Below are 22,848 nucleotides of genomic sequence, written 5' to 3'. Positions count from 1 at the left end.
GAAAGAAAAAGCATTCTGTCCCCCTGAGTAGTATTGCCAAGAAAAACTATTGAGATGGAAAAGAACAGCCTATTTCTAGGCTTGAAAACAGTCTTCTGAAGACTAATATCCTTTCTGGCCACTGTGTGTCCTCGGCGCCCCGTGCTGCCGCTCTGGTCTTTTCCTCCTCAGTTCCAATGTTAGAATGAGCTGTTGGAACGAAAAAGGAAGGGCCGCCCCTTCCTTAAGCAACTGACCCGCCCTTCCCCCCTCAGCTAAACGGCGCGAAATGCGCCTATAACACGGGGACGCGCGCGCGCGCCCGCCGACAGGCTCTGAGGAGGAAGAACCGATGGAGCATCGCCTGGAGGCTTGCAGGTAAGCATAGCTCTCTGACACACACATACACATTATATTACACAGGCCCCACTCAATGCTTTTCCAATACTACAAGGGAGGTCACTTTTTATGGGGAATAATACACATAGAGCCATCCTATCATTAAGATATGTGACTAGTTTGCCAGATGCAGCGCATAACTTTAGGCATGTCCCCTGTGACCCCCCAGAAAAAACCTGCTAAGAACCAAGTTCCGCAAGTTTTCCCCTCACTTACCTGCTCCATGCCGCAGGACTTTGCCAAGCAAGAGGCCCAATCTTCCCCCATCTCCGTGGGGATGTCTAGACCTTCAGGCCCTGGGTTCCTATGAAGGATCCACTGTCCTGGGCCCATATAGCACTCTGGCAACAGAAACATTAGGCCCCCAAAGGTTTCTAAGTTCTGGGCCCAGGGTCCAGCTCTCTAAAAAGAAAAGCATTATGGGCTATACCCCAAGGGTTTGGGGTCCGGTTACTGACAACTTTAGCGCTGAGGCCTTTGGACAGAACCGGTTAGCTCACCTAATCCCAAGGATGCGGAGGCAAGCTAAACCATGACCAACACCTAAGACACTGGCGTAAAAACTGAGGTACTCCTCCTATGGGAGGGGGTTATATAGGGAGGGGCATTTCCTGTTTGAGATTGCCAGTGTCCATCACCTGAAGGTACTCCATATAACCCATATAGTAATGAATGCCGCTCTGTGTCCCGTGATGTAACGATAAAGAAATCCTATTTTCTCTTCCGTTCATAGACGGACACGGCCTTCTTTGACATTAGGGACGTCCCAAAGCAGTGTAAAAAAATTTGAGGGGTGGGAAAACAACACAGCAAAACAGGTTACACCCCCAAACAAAACCGGAGTTGCTCAACGGAGGAACTCCAACCATAAACCGCCGCCTGCAACACCTGCGGCCGAAGGAGGCATCAGAAGATGCACACACATCCACCTTGTAAGACTTTGAAAAAGTGTGGATCGACGACCAGGTCGCAGCCTAACACCCCTGTAACAGAGGCATGATGCCAGAAAGCACAAGAGGCACTGATCGCCCTGGTCGAATGCGCCGTAACCCGAAAGGGAGGCGCCCGCCACTTCAGGGCATAGGCCTGAAGCACAATCCGTCGGATCCACCCAGAAATGGTGGCCAACGAGACTACCAGGCCCCCTTGTAGGACCAGCCACCGACACGAACAGTGAGTCCGACTTCCGGAACGGAATCATAGCAGATAAGTACACTTGTAGGGCCCGAATCAAATCCCGAGGATGTAAAGTGGCCGCCTCCTTGCATTTCGGCCGAGGACATAAGGATGGAAGAACAATGTCCACATCAACGTGAAAAGCCGAAACGACCTTGGGGAGAAAAGACGGCTGCGGCCGCAGCACCACCTCATCCTCATGGATGACCAAGTAGGGAGCCTTGCAAGACAAGGCCGCCAGTTCAGACAAACACTCGTCTGATCGAGGTAATTGCTACCAGAAAAAATCACCTTTTGTGACAGTCAACAACAAAAACCTCCCGAATGTCCTCAAAGGGAGCATCCAGAAGAACCGAAAAGACTAAATTCAAGTCCCATGGGGGTAGAGGAGGGCGCACCGGAGGAGCCACATGCCAGACCCCCAGAACAGACATACGCACCAAGGAGTGCGACGCCAAGGCTCATTGAAAGTAAACAGCCAGAGCAGAAATCTGACTAACTGTACTTAAGGCGAGAGCCTGATCCACTCCCTACTGTAAAAAACAGCAGAATCCTGGACACCACGTATGTACGAGGGTGCCATTTCATCTCCTCACACACAGAGATGCAGGCCTTCCACGTATGATGTAAATCCTACGTGAGGTAGACTTCCGTGCAGGCAGCACGGTAGGGACCACGAGCCCAATAGGCCTCGGACCTTCAGCCCCAGGCTCTCAACAGCCACGCCGCTAAAGCCAGTGGCTGTAAAACAGGGTGGAAGATCGGACCCTGTAACAGAAGATCAACCCCCAGGAGAAGACGCTAGGGGGCGTCTGCCACCAGACGCACCAGGTACGCGTACCAAGAGCGACGCGGCCAATCTGGGGCAATCAGGATTGATAAAATCCCTTTGGCTTCCACTCTGCGCAGCAGGTGAGGAAGAAGCTACCGAGGAGGGAAGGTGTAAATTAGGCGATCGTGACCCCAAGGAGCCGCCAACGCGCCTGACGCGTCCACCCATGGGTTCCTTGACCTGGCCACGATCAAGGCACCTTCCGGTTGAGGTGGGACGCTAGAAGGTCCACGCCTGGAGTGCCCCACTTTCGGCACAGACAATGAAACCCCTGTGGGTGGAGAGACCACTCTCCTTGGTCTAGCGCAGTCCGACTTAGGAGTCGGGCTGCCAATTCCGTACTCCCGGAATGTACACGGCCGATAGAGCCGGAATGGACCTTTCGGCCCACCGAAGGATGTACGCGACCCTCGTCGCTGCAACAGAACTCCGTGTGCCTCCCTGATGATTGACGTACGACCGGTCGGCCCTGTAGATCCAGGGACCACCAGGCAAGGCAAAGCTTGATCCAGAACATCGATCGGTAGGCGGGACTCCACCTGAGTCCAGCGCCCCTGGGCTGACTGGGTGCCCCAAAAGCCCCTCCCCAACCAGAGATGCTGGCATCCATCGCGGCCACTGTCCAGTGACATGGCAGAAACGACTTCCCGGCCCGAAGCACCGGAGACGTCAGCCACCACACCAGGGAAGACTTGACCAGGTGACTCAACTGAATCTGGGAATCCAGAGATGATGGAAGCTTGTCCCAACGTGACAGCAGTTCCCTCTGTAGCACCCTGGCGTGGAATTGGGCATACGGAACCGCCTCGAAAGAGGCCACCGTCAGACCCAGAACCCTCATGCAGAATCGCAAAGATGACCACTACTAGGTCGACAACTGCTGCCCAGCAGATTGCAGAGTCTGAATTTTTTTCCGTTAGGAGAAAAAAACTCCCGCCCCGGCGGAATCCAGGACTAGTCCCAGGAATTCCAGTCCCTGAGACAGAATCAACACTGACTTCTGGACAATACAGAAGCCAGCCAAACTCTTGGAGAGTCTGACACGTGATAGACACGGCTCCACTAATTCAGAGCTCGAAGAAGCTCGTAGGAGAATGTCATCCAGACATCCCCCGATAACAAGCCCCCGCTGTCACAGCCGGGCCAGTATCGGGATGAGCACCTCTGTGAAAACCCGTGGTGTCGACACCAAGCCGAGCAGGAGGGCAACAAAATGAAAATGGTCCTCCCTGACCGCAAAGCCCAGAATTTCTGGTGCTATGAGCATATTGGAACATGCAGGTACGCGTTCATGACATCCAAGGACGCAAGAAACTGAAATTTTGCACTTTGACAAAAAACAAACGATGGCCATGAGGCCCAGGATTGGATGGACCCTGTCCTCCTTTGGGGACTACAAACAGATTGGAGAAAAACCCCTGAACCTGTTCCAATGAGGGAACTGGCACAATCACTTCCCCGACCAGAAGATCCTGGACAGCCCCTGACAGAGCCAACCGGCGAGCCGGAGGAAGCCAGAGGATGGAGGGAAAAAACCTGTTTGGTAGACAAGAGAGAAACCCTATCTCGTACCCCGAGGAAACTACTTTGCAACCCCAACGGTCGGAGAGGAGAGACCTCCACCGAGCCACGAATCCACGGAGCCAGCCCCCCACCCGAGATGTGAGCGGAGGCAAACCTCCATGCGGAAGCAGGCTTGCGGCACCAGGGGCGCCCTGTGTTCTCAGTGGACGTCCTAGCCCCCTAAAAATGTTTTCCTGCCGCACTTGGCGGGCGAAAACAAAACCGCATGGGGAATAGTAAATGAGGGCCCTTGCCGACAGTGAGGCACCTACCCTTTTTCAGATTGCGGGAGCAGAGTGCTCACACCGCCCGTGGCATATTTTATGACATTCAGAGACACCCCAAAAAGCCGCAAACCCCCACAGGGTAATACCACCAGGGACTACTGAAAAGACCGTCCGCAGACCAACCCCTAGCCATACAAGGCAGGGCAAAAAACACAGCGCAGGCCCTGGAGAGCAAGGGGAGCATATCCAGGGTTGACACAGACAAATATCTGACCTAGTACCAACTGGTCGGTCAGGACCACGCAGGTCACAGAAGCATTCTGCGCCTCCAGCCCCCCCCGCTGTGAATATGGAGCGACCACATCCACAGCACCCCTATCAGCAGAGTCTCCAAATGCGGGAGCCCCTTCCACAGGTAATCTGGCAGCCTTGTTCCAAAACAAGCTACCCAGCTGGACACGGGGGGGGGGGGGGGGGGGGGGGGGGGAAGACACCCTGATACAGGAATCATCCCCAAAAAAGAGGGAACAGACCGCAAAGTATTTTGTACCCTGCGACTGATCCCAATCCTTGCACAACATATTCCAGACATGGAACACAAGGAAAACACATATTGCGGGGCGGCACGAAACCCAAAAGGGACTGACACCACTGATGCCACCGCCGAATCCACCATAGCTATGGTAGCCCGCACCGCAGTGTCAAGAGCCCAAACAGCACCATCAAGTGCTGACCCTGAAACAGGGCCATCCTCACAGTCCGTGTGGACTTCAGCCAGCAGCTACTGACAGAAAAAACAGAACCAGAGCCAGACGCCTCAGCGAGGCCCGATTCCCTGTCAGAAAAAATAAAAATAAAATAACATCCCAGAGAGAGGCAGAGTGTGGGAACAAATTGCAACTCCCCACAACACTCCCATCCTGACCCAAACGCCTCAGGGACTGCCAGCACAGCATCCCTGGAGGCCGCAGGAATAGGGACACTAAGGGTTAACATCCCCTAGTACTGGCAGGCTCCACAGGACAGCCGCCACAGAGAACAGGGAAACCCCCCTCCGGAGGACTCACCGTCCGACCAGACCACCAATGCCGAGAGCCAAAAACGCTGCCTGTGCCGCGCCATCCAAAAGGAAAATGTGTAGAGCCGTACGCGCCGTCATCCTAGGCACAAGAGCTGTATCAAGATGGCCACCGACTTGTCTGCGGGCTCCGAGAAAATGGCCGCCGCAAATACAACCGCAATATAACACCGCTGTCAGCGGCAAAATGGCGCCCGAAAACGGCGTTAAAAAAAAAAAAAACACACAGCAAAGCCCCAGTGACACACGCAGTATATAGGCCCACAGGTACCCCTCCGCACATATGGCAGCACAGAAGAACACAGCACCCACAGTAGTAGCAGCCCCCAGGTCAGACTGAGCCCCCCAAGCGGGCCCCCCACCTCACGGCCGTCACCCAGAAACTGGGAAGGAGTGAGAGGAAAGAAGGGAGAGAGGAAAGCAGGGCAAACCCTCAGTCGACCTCCCCAGGGGAAAATTCCAGCCAGACCACTTACCTGAGCAAGAGACCACTACTTGCCCGTCCTGCGACCACCGGCTGGAGGTATCCCAGACAGATCCAACGTCCGCTAAACGGCATGGCTGTCGGCCAGACACACTGTGACAAAGCCATAAAAGACCGGTCATATGTGTGCCCTAGAACAAAAAGTTCCCCGGCGGCCCCTGGAGCAACGGGGCCTGTTGTGGACATCCCAAAGCTGAGCTGAGGGCCGGCACACGCTCGATGGCCGAACATGGGGGGACTACAAGAGTTGAGGACCCAGCCTGTCACCCAGTCGGCTGTTGATAGAAGAATCTCAGGATTCAAAAATGCAGGAACAAAATAACAAAAAGCGAGAAAATCGCAAGAAAAAAATCTCCAGAGTACAGGAACTCCAGAGTGCCTGACTCTCCTGTCGTTAGGCAGGAAAACACTGAGGCTGCTAGAGCAGGGTGTGGGTTTTACCCGGGGGGGCCACGCACCCCAATTTTAAGAGGGGAGTTTAAGGAAAAAATGTTTTCTCAGCACCCTTTACAGTACAAGCCTCACCCATCCAGTACACATCCCCCCCATCCATTGTACAGCCCCCCCCATCCATTATACATCCCCCCATTCAGTACACAGCCCCCCCATACATGATGCATCCCCCCCATCCAGTATACAGCCCCCCCCCCATTATACATCCCCCCATCCAGTACACAGCCCCCCCATACATTATACATCCCCCCCATCCAGTACACAGCCCCCCCCCCATACATTATACATCCCCCCATCCAGTACACAGCCCCCCCCCCCCATACATTATACATCCCCCCATCCAGTACACAGCCCCCCCCATACATTATACATCCCCCTCTCCAGTATACAGCCCCCATCCATTATACAATCCCCCCATTCAGTACACAGCCCCCCTGCACTCCCAGGAGACCCCCAGTCTCCTGGGACAGTGCTGCCAGCATTCTCCATAGTTAAGTTAAAAAAAAAAAAATCACTGTCAGCCCCTACCACACTGTTAATCCTGTGTCTATTGCAAAAACGAAGCTTCCATTTACCTTAATAGCTCCGTTTTTTTTTCCCACTGATCTGGGCACATGACTTCTCTCCCCTGATGGGCATGTGACTGCTCTCCTCCAATCAAAGCTACACTCAGAGGAAGGAGAGCAGCCTGAAAAAACGGAGCTATATATACATTTACAAGCTTCGTTTTAAAATGAGGCTGACAGAGGTAGAGCAGTGTACAAGGGGCTGGCAAGTAACTTTTTTTTTTTTAACTTTAGACTATGCAGAGAGCGCTGTTCCATGGCCATGTCCCGATCCTCGCCCCCTGCTGGTAGAATATGTCCCTAGTGTCAATACCTCTTTGCCAGAAAAACTGTCCTGTCCCCCCCCCCTCCCCACTCCTGCTGTAATCTTCTGGCGCAGTGGGCGTTAATACAACAGGTTGTCACCAGCTGTCAACAAGATATCCTGGCTATGCCCATCCTTTCTGCCCAGCTGATCCAATTATAGACGATGTACAAAAGCTTTTACAAAGGGAACATAATCCATAAATGGAGGGGCCACTGTGATCAATCATCCACCCGTCCTCCATACAAAGTGTGTTCTCTATCCTTAAAAGCTGTAGTACGGTTTCTGTGAATGGAGCAGCTGGGCATAAAGGGCAGGGTGAACTGCACTGAAATATTACTGGGGGGGGGGGGGGGGGACTGGAAATTAGATGGATGTGTAAGCCTATGCAAGGGCTGTATTTACCTGCACAGGCGATTCAAATACATGTCAACTGGGATGCATGCAGTAGCTGCACGGACACAGCCGCAGGTCCACCTACACAAATGTCAAATTGGGGCCAGTGGCTGTATCCATTCAGCTACTGCATCCCAATTTACATGAATGGGATGGCCTACACGTGAATGCATGGAATTCCTGTGCATGCAGACATGGCCATTGCCCAAGTGTATGCATTGATATGCTCCGTGTGAAGGAGGCCTAACAAGAGAAATCAGTACAAAGGACACACCCTAGAGTCCAAGTTATAACCCTTCTGATTTTCATTGTATGATTTTGTTAGCCCTTAGGTTAAAATCTGCCTGAAGTTTACAAAAGAAGCCTTGACAAGAAAAAGGCAGACAACCAGTGGTCTGTTTTATGGTCATCACTTACTTTAGCATTTGCTGTATCAAAAACCGTCTCTACAAGCAAAACGTCCACACCACCGTCCAGGAGGCCTCTAGCCTGATCTGCATAGGCATCCACAAGTTCATCAAATGCTAGAACAAAAAAAAAAAAAAGATTTCCATTATACCAATCAAAATCTAAAACGATCTTGAATACCAATTTGAACTGATAGCAATTATTATTTTTTTAATCAGAGATTTATGGATTTGTGCAAGTTTAATAGACTGTATAAAAAATAAAGATACACTATCCTAAAGCCAGCACATTTGGTGCAAAGTAGAATAACCGTCACTAACAAACAAGTAAAATCCTAAAAAAACATTCAGACATTGTGGAGTTGGAGTATGTATTGCTCCTTGGAGTTGAAGTGTCGAAACCAAATTCCCATGTTAATATGTCACAAGAGTATACTCTTCTGACAGGTTTGAAAATGACTTGCTAAGGGGGGCGTGGCTAGCCGCGGACGGAGATGGCTGCTTGATAGAGAAGCTCCGCACCATCGGAACTCCCAGCGGCACACAGCATCAGACCGGACTCGTTCTGACACCCGTGGATCGATCGCAGTACCGGAGGAGACCTGTCAGCAATGACGAGGAAAAGAAAGGAGGATCGGAAACCTCACAAACTAACGGAATTCTTTCCGTTCAGTCACCAGGGAGGTAGGCAAGATGGCGCCCGCATGGCCTCAACCCCTGCATGCTCGTTCCGCTCTGTCCCTCACCCATCCAACACGCAGAGCAGACCCAGCGGGTCCCCGGAGAGCACCCACTCATGCCCTGATACCCCACAGTCGGCCAGTCCGGCCAAATCCAGGTTCAGGCTGGAAGAACCGCATCAGGGCCTAGACCTAGGAGCGGGGGCAGACTCGGGTGATGACACGAGGGAACTCCCTGACAGGATAGAAACATTCCCAACTTCAAATCAGCCCATTACGGACACAGTTTTAAAAGACATGCTCCTCTCGCTCCGCAGCACTATTCAGGCAGACATGATGTCCTGCATGAAAAACGTCCGTGCTGATATACAAGAGGTGGAGACGAGAGTTGAGCATATAGAGACCAAAATGGGCGAATACGCCACAACGATTAATGATCTGGTGGATGCTCAGGAGCAGGGGGAGGACGAGATGGAGGGCCTCAAAGCAAAACTCGCTGATTTAGAAGATCGTAATAGGAGAAACAACCTGAAAATAAGAGGGGTGCCTGAATCAGTGTCACAAGGGGAGCTCAAAAAATATGCCTCCACATTGTTTTCGGCGCTAATCCCAGAACTCACTGCCATTGACATTACCATTGACAGGATTCACCGCCTCCCAAAACCATCCTACCTCCCTGACAATGTGCCCAGAGACATTATTCTGAGAATGCACTTTTTCCATGTCAAAGATCAATTGATGACAACCATGCGCAACAAGGATCAAGTGCCATCTCAGTACCAGCATTTGCAATTTTATGCTGACCTATCACAATACACCTTGGCGAAAAGGAGAGGGTTGGTGACCATAACGAAAGCATTGCGGAACCACCAGATTCCTTATAAATGGGGGTTTCCAACAAAAATCACCGTTACAAAGGAAGGCAAAAACCACGTGGTGACCTCACTAGACAACGGTCTAGCCTTGCTGAGAGAATGGCAAATCCTTCCGGAGACGGAAACCCCTGACAGCAACCGGGGACATCCACGGGCGGTAAGTCAAGACTGGAAGAAAGTTACTGCTAAGAACTCTAAAACGCATGCCTAAGCCATAGGTTTACTTGTTTTGCCCTTCTAATTTCCGATGGGGGGCTTACTCTCTAAACCACGAACTTTCCCCCAATTATGCCTGTGCAGCTATACGCTGCATCATGCGGAACTGTTCCTGTTTTTTATTTTTTGGGGCGCGCTCAGACCCGAATGGTCGCCGCCCTCGCACGGCTACTTAGCATTGCCCTGCTATTTAGACCGGTGAATTCTCTGTTTGTTTTCTTTTTTGAAGTTTTCAATTTCTTTTTTTGCTATGACTCTTTATCCATCGAAGGCCATCCTGAAGAACCTTAAGGACACTTTGAGATCCTCTATGCCGAAGCTCCACTCATCTAATCAGATCCTGCCAACAGCTGTTGACCGAGTCGCCACATCAGCGTTATACGTGACCCTTGTAACCCATGGTGCCCTGCCAGGTTTCGTGAGTACTCCAGCTGTGCTGGCTTCATTTCCCTGCATCTTCTACTGCCCACCTCCACTGGGAACTAAACCTACTTCTGATGACTGTGCTATGCCCCCAGATGGAGCCTTCTATCTCACTGACTCTGCTCCGGTAACATGGGGGTAACATGTTTATCTATTAATACCAGGGGCTTAAACCACCCTGCTAAACGCAGGTCACTCGGGGCGGAAGCACTACAACACAGGAGCGACGTCTTATGTGCACAGGAGACACATTTCTGCGCCTCGGCGCAACCCAAGTGCTCTCATAAGAACTTTCCTTACATTTTTACAGCCAGTGCCGATTCCAAAACGAGGGGAGTCCTTACAGCTATCAGAGATACAGTGTCATTTCAGCTGCATAAAGAGGTGAAAGATGCCAACGGCAGGTATTTGATTCTAGTTTGCGACATTAACTCTGTTACTTACACGTTAGTGAATGTGTACACACCGAATTCCCACCAAACGCGCTTTTTAAATAAGTTGATGAAAAAAATTGAGCACGTTAGACAAGGTGCTTTGATTTGTTGTGGTGACTTTAATCTCGCTCCTGAAAGGTCCATGGACACGACCTCAGGACTCCCCAGTAGAGGCCCCTCACTCCAACAATTTATTCTCCAACATAACATGTACGATGTGTGGCGCTGCCAGCACGCAGAGGAGAAGGACTTCACCTTTTTCTCGACCTCACACGGATCCTACTCCAGGATAGATCTTTTCCTGGTGGACTTTGGCACCCTACACAGGTCTACTGACACAAGCATAAATACTATAACCTGGTCAGACCACGCATCCATATCCCCAACGCTGTCTGACGCTCTATCAGTTGGGGCGTCTCCAATATGGAGAGCTAATGCATCATTGTTGCAATTGACGAAACCAAGACAGACCTGGAATCATATCTAAAGGAATTCTTTGAACTTAATGTGAATTCTGTGTCTGATGGTTTTACAGTGTGAAACGCCCATAAGGCGTATATGAGAGGCATGTTTATCAAGATAGGGGCAGGTGTAAAGAAGCGGAGGCAACAAAGGGTCCTAGATCTGACCAGGGAAATTGAAGCCCTTGAAAGGCAAAACAAGTTGGCCCCTACCCATCTCCTATCAGGGAAATTGTCCAAGTTAAGATGTGACCTCAGAGCTTGTCTCCTGGAGGGTTTCGAAAAATCCTCCAGAAGATTAAAATCTCAGTTCTATGCCAGCGGGGACAAGGCGGGTAAGTTACTGGCGCATCGTCTCCGTGGGCACAGGTTGTTGTGGAAATTTGAAGATGTATTTAATATGTATTGTCATAATGGCACCCAGTCTTGGTACTGCCCCAGCCCGCTCTAAATAGAGCTGACTGGGGCAGTCTGAGGCTGGTTGAATCTCGTCTGGTAGTAGAAAATGTCTTGAGGTTGGAGTGTGATGTTTGCGGCGTGGGCATATGTCCGCCGGCGAGGGGCCCTCTGTGCATTTAGCACAGACGATCGTTGAGGGGGGGGTGCGCTCACTCCGCGGGCACACTAGTGGTTATGGACAGATGTGCGCTCTTATCTGGGTCTTGTCTGATCAGCAGGGCTTGCGATTCGTAGCGTACGCCTGTGGATAGCTTCCTTTCCACCTTAATAAGGGTATAATCTGGATATGCATTATTCTATGGAATGGCGCAGATTAGGATTCTATCAGGCGATTAATATGAGAGCTTATGATCGGTTAGAGGCAGGGGGGGCACTCCCTGCCACGCCCATAAGCCTTTAGCAGCATTGTATGTACTTCTATGCATTGTATTGTATCCATTGTATTATATTCTATTCATGTATTCTATGGGACTTCCTGTTAGAAGGAACGTCCTTATATGGTGTTAGCTGTGTCAGTGGAACATCATGTGTTAACCACTCCCATGAGGGAGGTGTTTAATGGGTGCATTGAGCACTTCCTGTTTTGGGTAAATAAAAGTTGCTTGGCTGAGCCTTTGGCAGTCATGCTGGCAGAATATGAGAACAGGCTGGTGATGGTGTCTCTTTGTATGAAAGGCAGAGAATGATGGTGAGTGAATGTATTTAGCCTAATTATGCATTATTTCATTAAGACTGGATGCTGTGCTTTATAGCACAGGGCAAAATGGCGCTGTGCTCTGCGTACGGCCTAATTTTGCCCACCACAGATGGCGAGCCAGGTAGGAGCATACTGGGCCCCTTTGGGTATCGGTTATGTTCCGATGCGTGGGGGGACTCTGCTCTGCGAAAGAATAAATTTGACGTTTTAATGAAATAATGCTTGTGCGATTGGACGTGTGTATGTGTGCGATTGGACGTGTGTATGTGTGCGATTGGACGTGTGTGTGCGAGCGATTGGACACGGGTGTGTGTGCGAGCGATTGGACACGGGTGTGTGTGCGAGCGATTGGACACATGTGTGTGTGCGAGCGATTGGACACATGTGTGTGTGCGAGCGATTGGACACGTGTATGATGGCTTGCGTTATGATTGCTTGCGTTTGTGAAATCGAGTGGATTTGATTGTACATGTATGTATGAATTATGTGTGTATACCTGAATGCTGTATGATTGAACAGTTTGTAAGTAAGTAATTGATTGTTTGACCAGATTAAAACTGCTTGGAAAAGATACCTTTTGTGTACAGTTTGTGCAGCCAGGCATGGCTTTTTAAAGATGGCTTCTCTGACCATGTGCTTTAGTGTGGGAGGGGATGATTTGTTTGAGTGTGGCTGAACAGTTTGTGTAGGCAAGGCATGTTCCATTGTGTAAGGTGGCTTCTCTGGCCATGTGACTTGGGGGAGGGGCAGACAGTGTTCTGATCTCTGTTTCTTGACTTTGCAACTTTCAGAACAAAGTTATATATAACATTTTATGATGCATATGGAACCTGTATATTGTGGATGATTTGTCTGTATAGAGGTGGGATTATTCAGCCTGCGATGTGTGCAGGGAGACATTTTGTATTTTCTGAATGTAATGTCCGCATAAGCGTGGCTGAACTGTGATTGAATTGTTTGGCTGATGAAGGAAACATGTGCTTTAGTGGGGGAGGGGTGATTTGTTTGGTGTGCCATGAGGCTTGGGGGGGGATGGGCAACCAGCATGGCTGTCCCATCACTGAGTCAAAGTTGGTAACCCTCTGTATGGCTTGTTACATGAGCATGAAAAGTTTTTTTTTTAAGGTTTTAAATGTGACCTCACTGTGAATTTCTTAAATGGCTTGTTATGAAAGGTGATGCCGCAGTTTGTACATGAGCTTTGAGAAAAGTGTTTTTGTTTTAATGTTGCGCATGTATCTGAAATTTTTTGAATGTGCTGTGTTGGCAAAAGGTCCGATTTGAAGGAGCCTAAAATGTGTACCTTGTTGGTTGGTTGTTTTTAGAAAATGTTTTTAATGTTCATATTTGATGTTCCATGTGTTGTCTTTGTGGAGAGATTCTAGGCAGGTTTTTGAAAACTGCATCTGGCAGCCATTTTGTTTGCTGCGATGGTTGTTTGGCGGCCATTTTGTGAGGTGCAGTCTGTTTGCTCTGTGGGTCATCTTTTGGGTGTGATACCATGTGACTGAGCAGTGGAATTTTGCAGCCTTTGTGGCAGATTTTGATGTTTAGTGCGAATTGAGTAGCGCAGTATTTTCTGTTGGGATCTGGTGGACAACATTTTTGTTTTCCTTTGTGTAGTACGGTCTGTCCTTTGGTAGACAGTGTTTTTTGCAAGCGTAAATGGCACCATTGTTGCTGGCCATTTTTGAGATACAGTTTAAGCGCTATCTTTTGAATTGTGCTTGCGTGCTAGGGCTAATTTATATACAGGATCTGACTAACCTACCGGCTGACTTTGCAGTATAAGAGTGGAGGCTTTTGTGTAAGAATTTCGTTTTTTGGTGAAAAGACTGCTTTGCATGCACTGAATTTTGTTGGTGTTTGAATATTGAATATTTGGGGTCCTTGGCAATTCATTTGTATTTGAAGATCGTAGGGTCAGGGGGGGAGATCAACTCCTATTCTGCAGATGGGAGGAGATTGTTTTACCTTTCCTGAACCAGCATACAACAGGAAGTCCTTTTTCGGCATTTATATATAAGCAGGAAGTCAGTGGGAGGAGTTTTTGAAGTCTTCCGAAAGATTAACAATGAGACTTGTGTCCTGAAAGGACAACGGAAAATATTTTGGCGTTTAAAAGAGTGTTTTAAAGTTTAATTTCAGTCGTTTTTGTGAAGTGTTATACTGTAAATACAGTTTTGGGTATTTTGGAGCAAACAGGAGGGCTTCACCATTACTGTTGTAATCTCTAGATGCAGACAGAAGCCACATTATTCTGCAGGTGATAACTGGGCGTAAGTGTTCCGTGTGGTTTAGTCTGGCGACGCAGTGTATGGGATGCATACACTGTGAGGGGTAGAGGCCTAATTTGGGGGTTGATCTGTGGTTGTTGACGAATCATTTGGCATAGTTAGTCTAGTTCTGTGCCAGGAGGGTTGGGACAACAAGCCATAGAGATGATGCCTCGGTTAGGGTTTTCTAGTTGAGGGACTGGACCAGATAGTGGTTGTAGTCCGTCAATCCACCGTAGAAGAAGGCACCGGGCGGTGGTCCCTGAAATGGGTGCAACGGTTTCTCTCGGACGCGGGAAGTAAGACGATAAGTCGATTTGAATCGCGTGGGAAGAAAGGCTTCCCACAGTCAGACGGTTACACGGTGCACAAAGCCTAGTTTTGGGGGCAAAGGCCTTTAGACCCCTTTAAAAGATTGCCAAGGATACTATTTGGGTATCCCTCTGGAGTGGATGTGGTTTCGCTGCGGTTTCAGAAATCTGTAATGATGAGTGTGGATGGAGGCGTGGTACACGCTTTGGTGACCCTCAAAGGAGAACGTTGTATAGCTGGTCTATGCAAGGCTCTCACGCTATTCTCATATTTTCCCATTGTATTTTCGTCTATTGCTGAAAGTGAAGGCAGATTTCCGGCTGGTTTTTGTTTTTTTCATTTTTGTTTTGGATACTATGAATATCTCCCCCACATTTGTATATGAATGTTTGTATGTAGTAACGTGAATATGTTCGAATTTACCGCGGTGATCCTCCGATGCGTCGCGGCTGTAGTATTTTTGTAGAAACGGGGAAAGTAAGGGTTATAGAGGGTTTTGTTTGAATCGGTTTTGAAAGAATGTCATTGAAAATTTACAGGAATGTCATTTTTGTTTGCCATTCTCTGCAGGATAAATATGAGGGATGAAGTAATGATTTCTGCTTATAAGTATTTTTCAGGTCCAAGAAGTTTCTGGAAGTGTTTGTACATAGAGAGCAGGTGTATATAGACAGCTGTACACATGGATAAATACGAGTCTAAGGAGGTGAAAGTATCATAGGCTATTTCATTGTTTCTTCTTCCTCCAGTCTGTAATGAGGAAGAAAATGGGGGGATAAATAAATGTAAAAGTGACAGTTTTTCGAACTAATAACACTAATCTTTCTAATTCTAAATCAAGTTTGTGCCAAGACTGTCTTTCTTTGATGGAATTTGAATCGGCAAGCAGCAGTCTGGTGAAGTAGGTTCCCATCTTAGATGAACCTGCCAATGGTTCCAGGTATTACAGGAGATGGTAAGGTATTACAGGCGACGGGGAGACACGCACAGATTGCGCAGTGAACACAGTCCCGAGGTCGGGGTTATTGTCATAAGGTTTGTTTGGAGGTCAACCGAAACCAGGGTCGTACTCCCCTCGTCAGCTGTCACGTCTTTTCTCAGGTGATGGGGTGGGTGCGATCACTGTAACATGAACTTCAAAGGGGTTCAGGAGAGTCTCTCCTGGACCCCAACACGTTAATTGGTTTTCATTTTTCCCAACCAGGTGACTGGGTCGTTTGTAAAGAAACTTGATGGATGAGACCACGCCAGCCACTGCAAGAAGCGGCTCCTCCACATCAAAGAAATTAGTAGTATCTTCGTTTATTTTGTATTTGTTTGTTTAGTAAATTTTAGCAGAGGTAACGATGAAATACATCCCAAGTTATTATTTAAAGTCTATTTTATGACTAATTAAGAAAGTGAACGGGATGGATTGCGGGGTCTGTTCTGAGTCTCCACCGAGCTTTAGTGCCCAGCGATGACAGCGGTACATGCTATTTATGACGTTATGATTGGTATGAGGATTATTGACAAACTAGTGAGGACTCCAAACAGACATTTGTCAATAGAATTTAATGAGATGTCTTTAGAGGGTAGAATTGTTTTTTTGTTTTTATGGCTCTGCCTCTTGTCGGTTGGGTATCTATGGCTTATAAGGTAATTCAAGAGGTTCATGTGTGGTGGTGAAGCTGTCCCATCATCCTGTATCGTGGCCGGTCGCGAGGATCTGATGGCGCAAGAGAAAGTAGGAATGGCAGGGGCGGCTAGAAGGCACCAACCCCGACCAGGTCTGGGCATGGTTTCCTGCATGCACAAGGTGGGGGGCTTGAGCTTATGATACGATTGAACAATTCACACCTATTGAGGATGGAATGTTTCATGTGACTGTTGAAGCTACAAGGAAGTTCTTGCGGTCCAAGGGCGGTTTACTGGGAATTGGAGTTCAGGCCCATATGGATAAGGTTTGGGTCCTTGCAAGGCAGAGCCAGAGCTGTAGCTAAGTGAAGGTTGGGAGTCCTTTGAAGGGTCTGGGAATCTTTGGGGATTTAATTTTTATTTTACAGCGGATCGTGGTTGATGGAAATGGGAATATATATACTCATGTGGTTTTTATTTCTATTCTTTCTATGTCGTGATGAGGCGCTCCTGTTGCCTGATTGGACGCGTGACCAGAGCTGGAGCAGATGACCACAGTTTCCTTGATGAGACGCCCCGAAGCCGGACCCACGTACAAGACACAGAGGACCCCAGACCGATCGATTACTACAGCTCACCAAGTTGTGCCCTCCTTATAAGTCATCCCTCCTGAAGAACAGAGTCTACATGTCAAGCCGTGTTTTCCTTTTTATGGACTGTAAAGACTGATTTAGTTTCTAGGTGTAAGAAGACTATCAAGATTGGAAGGACAAATGGGAGCAATATGACAAAAAGGGAGGACTGTTGTGGAAATTTGAAGATGTATTTAATATGTATTGTCATAATGGCACCCAGTCTTGGTACTGCCCCAGCCCGCTCTAAATAGAGCTGACTGGGGCAGTCTGAGGCTGGTTGAATCTCGTCTGGTAGTAGAAAATGTCTTGAGGTTGGAGTGTGATGTTTGCGGCGTGGGCATATGTCCGCCGGCGAGGGGCCCTCTGTGCATTTAGCACAGACGATCGTTGAGGGGGGGGTGCGCTCACTCCGCGGGCACACTAGTGGTTATGGACAGATGTGCGCTCTTATCTGGGTCTTGTCTGATCAGCAGGGCTTGCGATTCGTAGCGTACGCCTGTGGATAGCTTCCTTTCCACCTTAATAAGGGTATAATCTGGATATGCATTATTCTATGGAATGGCGCAGATTAGGATTCTATCAGGCGATTAATATGAGAGCTTATGATCGGTTAGAGGCAGGGGGGGCACTCCCTGCCACGCCCATAAGCCTTTAGCAGCATTGTATGTACTTCTATGCATTGTATTGTATCCATTGTATTAATTCTATTCATGTATTCTATGGGACTTCCTGTTAGAAGGAACGTCCTTATATGGTGTTAGCTGTGTCAGTGGAACATCATGTGTTAACCACTCCCATGAGGGAGGTGTTTAATGGGTGCATTGAGCACTTCCTGTTTTGGGTAAATAAAAGGTGCTTGGCTGAGCCTTTGGCAGTCATGCTGGCAGAATGATATGAGAACAGGCTGGTGATGGTGTCTCTTTGTATGAAAGGCAGAGAATGATGGTGAGTGAATGTATTTAGCCTAATTATGCATTATTTCATTAAGACTGGATGCTGTGCTTTATAGCACAGGGCAAAATGGCGCTGTGCTCTGCGTACGGCCTAATTTTGCCCACCACAAGGTATAAAACTAGAATCCCTTATATACTTCACCCAACTACTAAACTTAAAAAATACCATCCTAAAGATATTGCGGACGCTTTCAGCAGTTACTATGCTTCCCTTTATAATTTAGAGAAAGACCCTGGTACTTCCCAACCTGATCCAGCTGCGATTACGGAATTTCTGTCTAAATTGTCACTACCTCAGCTAACCCCTAATCAGCTAGAAGAATTGAATACTCCGTTTACTATATCAGAAATTCATACAGCAATAGACTCACTACCTTCTAATAAATCCCCGGGCCCTGACGGGTTTGTAGGAGAGTACTACAAATCGTTTAAGCAAATTCTATCACCATTCCTGGTCGGTCTGTTTAATGGTGCTGTTGCCTCGGCTTCTTTCCCTGCAGAAATGCTAAAGGCTTTGATCATTACGTTGCCCAAGCCAGGGAAGGACCCGTCGGAACCAAAAAACTTTAGACCTATCTCGTTACTGAATTTGGACTTGAAGCTCTATGCCAAATTGATTGCCCTCAGATTAAACACAGTGCTCCCTGGCCTCGTACATGCGGACCAAGCCGGTTTTACGAAGGGACGCCAGACCTCGGATGCCACTAGACGCCTGATTAATATAATTCACCACGCTAATTAGACACGAACGCCTTCTCTGCTCCTAGGTTTGGATGCAGAGAAGGCGTTCGATCGGGTGCACTGGGGCTACCTGGCTAAAGTGCTATCAGCTTTCGGTTTTGAGGGATCGATTTTTTCGGCCATAATGGCGCTGTATACTTGCCCAACAGCTCAAGTATTTACGTCGGGCGTTTTATCTACTCCTTTTCCCATCACGAATGGCACGCGCCAATGGTGCCCACTATCACCTTTAATTTTTAATCTTATGATGGAGCCCTTGGCGTGTCACATTCGAAGCCATCCTCAAATCTCAGGTTTTAGGTCCTCTAGGTCCAATCATACTATCAGTTTATTTGCGGATGACGTGATATTAATGCTAACTGACGTGGAACGGTCCCTGGCTTCGGTGCACAAATCCCTGCAACTCTTTAGCCAACTGTCCTACTATAAGGTCAACGAAAGTAAATCTTATATCTTAGGTTTGAATATAAGCAACACACTGCGAAAAAAACTGACCAACTCCTACCCATACGCCTGGGATGACACAGGGATCAACTATCTTGGAATCACCCTCACATCCTCTACTGCTGGCCTGGTCAGGGCGAACTACTCCCCATTCCTTGCCAAGCTGGAGGTCAAACTTAGAGATTTGGCTAAAACGGAGTTATCCTGGTCGGGCAGGTTGGCGGCCTTCAAAATGGTGCTCTTACCACAGATGATATATCCATTTAGGGTCCTCCCTATCCCAGTGCCGAACTCTTTCTTTGCGACTGCACAATCGTTGTTAAATAGATATTTATGGAAGGGAAGGAGGGCACGCTGCGCATTCTCCAAATTACTCAAGACCAGGCGTATGGGAGGCGCGGGAGTAGTGGTAATAAAGGATTACTACACGGCCACCCTGCTGTCCCAACTTAAGGCCTGGTTCCCATCCTCCTGTAGACAACGTTGGGTGGAATTGGAGGAGAGCCAGGTACCAGGTCACAATCTGTTTCACTTCCTTCTGTTATCCCATGCTTTTAGGGGTCACAGGGGGGACCTCTCTCCTACGGTCCTAGCATCACTGGGGGGGTGGGAGACTCTCACCTCAATGAGCTTCCAGGATAATCATACCTGTTCTAAGATCCCCATGCCAATACAATGCTTGTCTAGTATAATTGCAAACACTAACCTAAGCGGGTGGATGGAGAGGGGCATAAAGGAGGTGGGAGACTTAATGGTGGGTCCAGCCCTGAAAACCTTCCGAGCCCTCCAGATCGAGTTTGACATTTCCGACCAGGAGGTATTTATATATCTGCAGGTTAGCCATTTAATGCGTTGTTGCCAGATCAGGGACATTTCACTACCATGGCAGGTGACTTTGTATTACACCAGCCCTACGACAAAGACTAGGGGTATTTCATTGTTCTACATATTACTTAACAATAAAAATATATTCAACAAAAATCCCACACTGTTACTCTGGGAAAAGGAACTGGGGAGGGAATTTACCTCTGACCAGTGGCGTAAGGCTATCAATGTGACATATTCGACAACTAAGTGTGTAAACCTGTGGGAACTTGCTCACAAAATTCTACTACGGTGGTATATGACTCCGTCTAAGATTGCTAAATTCGCACCACAGACCTCGGCCTGCTGTTGGAGGGAGTGTGGAGAACAGGGGACTCTGTACCATATTCTATGGTCCTGTCCTATACTGTGCAATTATTGGACCGAAGTGTTTAACCTGATATCAGTCGTTATAGGACTGAATGTGGTAATGGAGCCGGGCCTCGCACTGCTCTCACTAGAAGCGGAGATGCTCCCCCCTTCAAAAAGAATTATAGCCGTACATATTCTTTTAAGTGCACGACTAGTAATTGCACGTCACTGGAAACGAACGCATCCCCCACCAATACAAGAGGTAATTACTACCACGCATTCTCACGTCACATATGAAGCATTGTTGGCCTCGTCACAAAACTCCCTACTGACTACACTTCCTACCTGGCAATTATGGTTCGACTGGTACAAGCTTTACAGCACTAACTGAAAACCCGTTCAATGGTGACTTCGATGGACGAGCAATAGCTATTTTGTTCTTTATTTGTTTTATTTTCTTGTTCTTTATATTTCCTATGTTATATACTGTTTGTGGCAACGTGATGCTTGAAACTCACCTATTTACTCAAGGCTTCTACAATTAGATACTCATCTGAAGACTTAGTAAAAGAATGATAAATATATTTACTGCTTGTTGCTGTTGCATCAGCTATGGGCCTCGAGCCTTGTAATATGCCACTTAAATTTTTTTCCAATAAAAATCTATTGACTTTAAAGAGTATACTCTTCTAAAAATAGGATTTTTGTACTCACCGTAAAATCCATTTCTGAGTTCATAGACGGACACAGCATCCTTTGACTGTAGGGTTATGCATCTTCCTTCCAGGAGAGTTTAGGCAGAATTTACAGCACTTAAAGCGTTAACCTTTCCTTAGTGCCAGCACCTCCCAGGGGGCGTGGCTCCCCGGGCATAACTCACACCCTGCTCCAGCAGCCCCAGTTCGTAACAAGCAGTACAAACAAAGGAGGGGTGGGTGCTGTATCCATCTATGAACTCAGAGAAATGGATTTTGCGGTGAGTACAAAAATCCTATTTTCTCTTCCGTTCATAGACGGACACAGCATCCTTTGACTGTAGGGACGTCCCCAAGCAGTGTCAATTTTTTTTCGAGGGGTGGGAAAAAAACAACACAGCAAACCAAGCTTCACCCCAGACAAAACCGGAGTTACTCAACGGAGGAACTCCAACCTTAAACTGCCGCCTGTAACACCCTGCGGCCGAAGGAGGCAATCAGAAGATGCACTCACATCCACCTTGTAAAACTTTGAAAAAGTGTGGACCGATGACCAGGTCGCTGCCTTACACACCTGTAACACAGAGGCTTGATGTCGGAAAGCCCAAGATGCCCGATCGCCCTGGTCGAATGCGCAGTGACCCAAAAAGGAGGCGCCCGCCCCCTCAGGGCATAGGCCTGAAGCACAACCTGTCGGATCCACCTTGAAATGGTGACCGACGAGACTGCCAGGCCCTTTCTGGTACCAGACACCGACACAAACAGTGAGTCCGACTTCCGGAACGGAGCCGTCGCCGATAAGTAAACTCGAAGGGCCCGAACCACATCCAGGGAATGTAAAACTACCTCCTTCGGGTTCTTCGGCTGAGGACATAAGGATGGAAGAACAATGTCCTCATTAATGTGAAAGGCCGAAACGACCTTTGGAAGAAAAGAGGGCTGCGGACGCAGCACTGCCTTATCCTGATGGATGACCAAGTAGGGGGCCTTGCAGGACAAGGCCGCCAGTTCAGACACACGTCTGATAGAGGTAATAGCTACCAGAAAAAAACCCTTTTGTGACAGAGTCAACAAAGGGATCTTCCGAATGTCCTCAAAAGGGAGCTCGCTGAAGCACCGAGAGGACCAAATTCAAGTCCCATGAGGGCAGTGGAGGGCGCACCGGAGGGGCCACATGGCGGACCCCCTGCACAAACATGCGAATCAAGGAGTGCGACGCCAAGGGTCGCTGAAAGTAAACAGCCAGAGCAGAAATCTGACTCTTGATCGTGCTCAAGGCGAGAGCCTGATCCACTCCCCGCTGTAGAAACAGAAGAATCCTGGACACCACGTATGTACGAGGGTGCCACTTCATCTCTTCACACAGAGCTGTATGCTTTCCACGTACGATGGTAAATACTTTGTGAAGTAGACTTCCGCGCGTGCAGCATGGTAGAGATCACCGAGCCCGACAGGCCCCGGTCCTTCAGTACCTGGCTCTCAACAGCCACGCCGTTAAAGCCAGTGACTAAAGCAGGATGGAAGATCGGACCCTGTGACAGAAGATCCTCTCTCAGGGGTAGACGCCAGGTGGCGTCTGCCACCAGACGCACCAGGTCCACGTACCAAGAGCGGCGCGGCCAGTCTGGGGCGATCAGGATTGTTGGAATCCCCTCGGCTTCCACCCTGAGCAGCAGGCGAGGGAGGAGCTTCAGAGGAGGGAAAGCGTAAATCAGTCGATAGTGACCCCAGGGAGCCACCAATGCGTCTAACGCGTCCACCCACGGGTCTCTTGACCTGGCCACGAAATGTGGCACCTTCCGGTTGAGGCGGGACGCTAGAAGGTCCACGTCTGGAGTGAGGAAGCTCTCAGGAGAAGGTCTTTCAGATATCCCACGATAGCGACCCCTC

The 22,848-nt window shown here is 48.6% G+C and overlaps 1 protein-coding gene across 2 annotated transcripts in view; it reads right to left on the bottom strand.

Moving 5' to 3' along the window:
* MTR (5-methyltetrahydrofolate-homocysteine methyltransferase) overlaps positions 1–22,848 on the bottom strand; it is a 1,155,773-nt gene that overhangs the window by 892,175 nt on the left and 240,750 nt on the right. For both annotated transcript variants that reach the window (XM_040350739.1, XM_040350741.1), the window contains exon 6: positions 7,875–7,981. In XM_040350739.1, coding sequence (XP_040206673.1) covers positions 7,875–7,981 — 107 coding nt within the window. The remainder of the gene's footprint in view (positions 1–7,874; positions 7,982–22,848) is intronic.

This window comes from Rana temporaria, chromosome 4 (assembly GCF_905171775.1).
Source record: "Rana temporaria chromosome 4, aRanTem1.1, whole genome shotgun sequence".
Classification (NCBI taxonomy): domain Eukaryota; kingdom Metazoa; phylum Chordata; class Amphibia; order Anura; family Ranidae; genus Rana; species Rana temporaria.
This window is presented reverse-complemented; position numbering and strand designations above follow the sequence as displayed.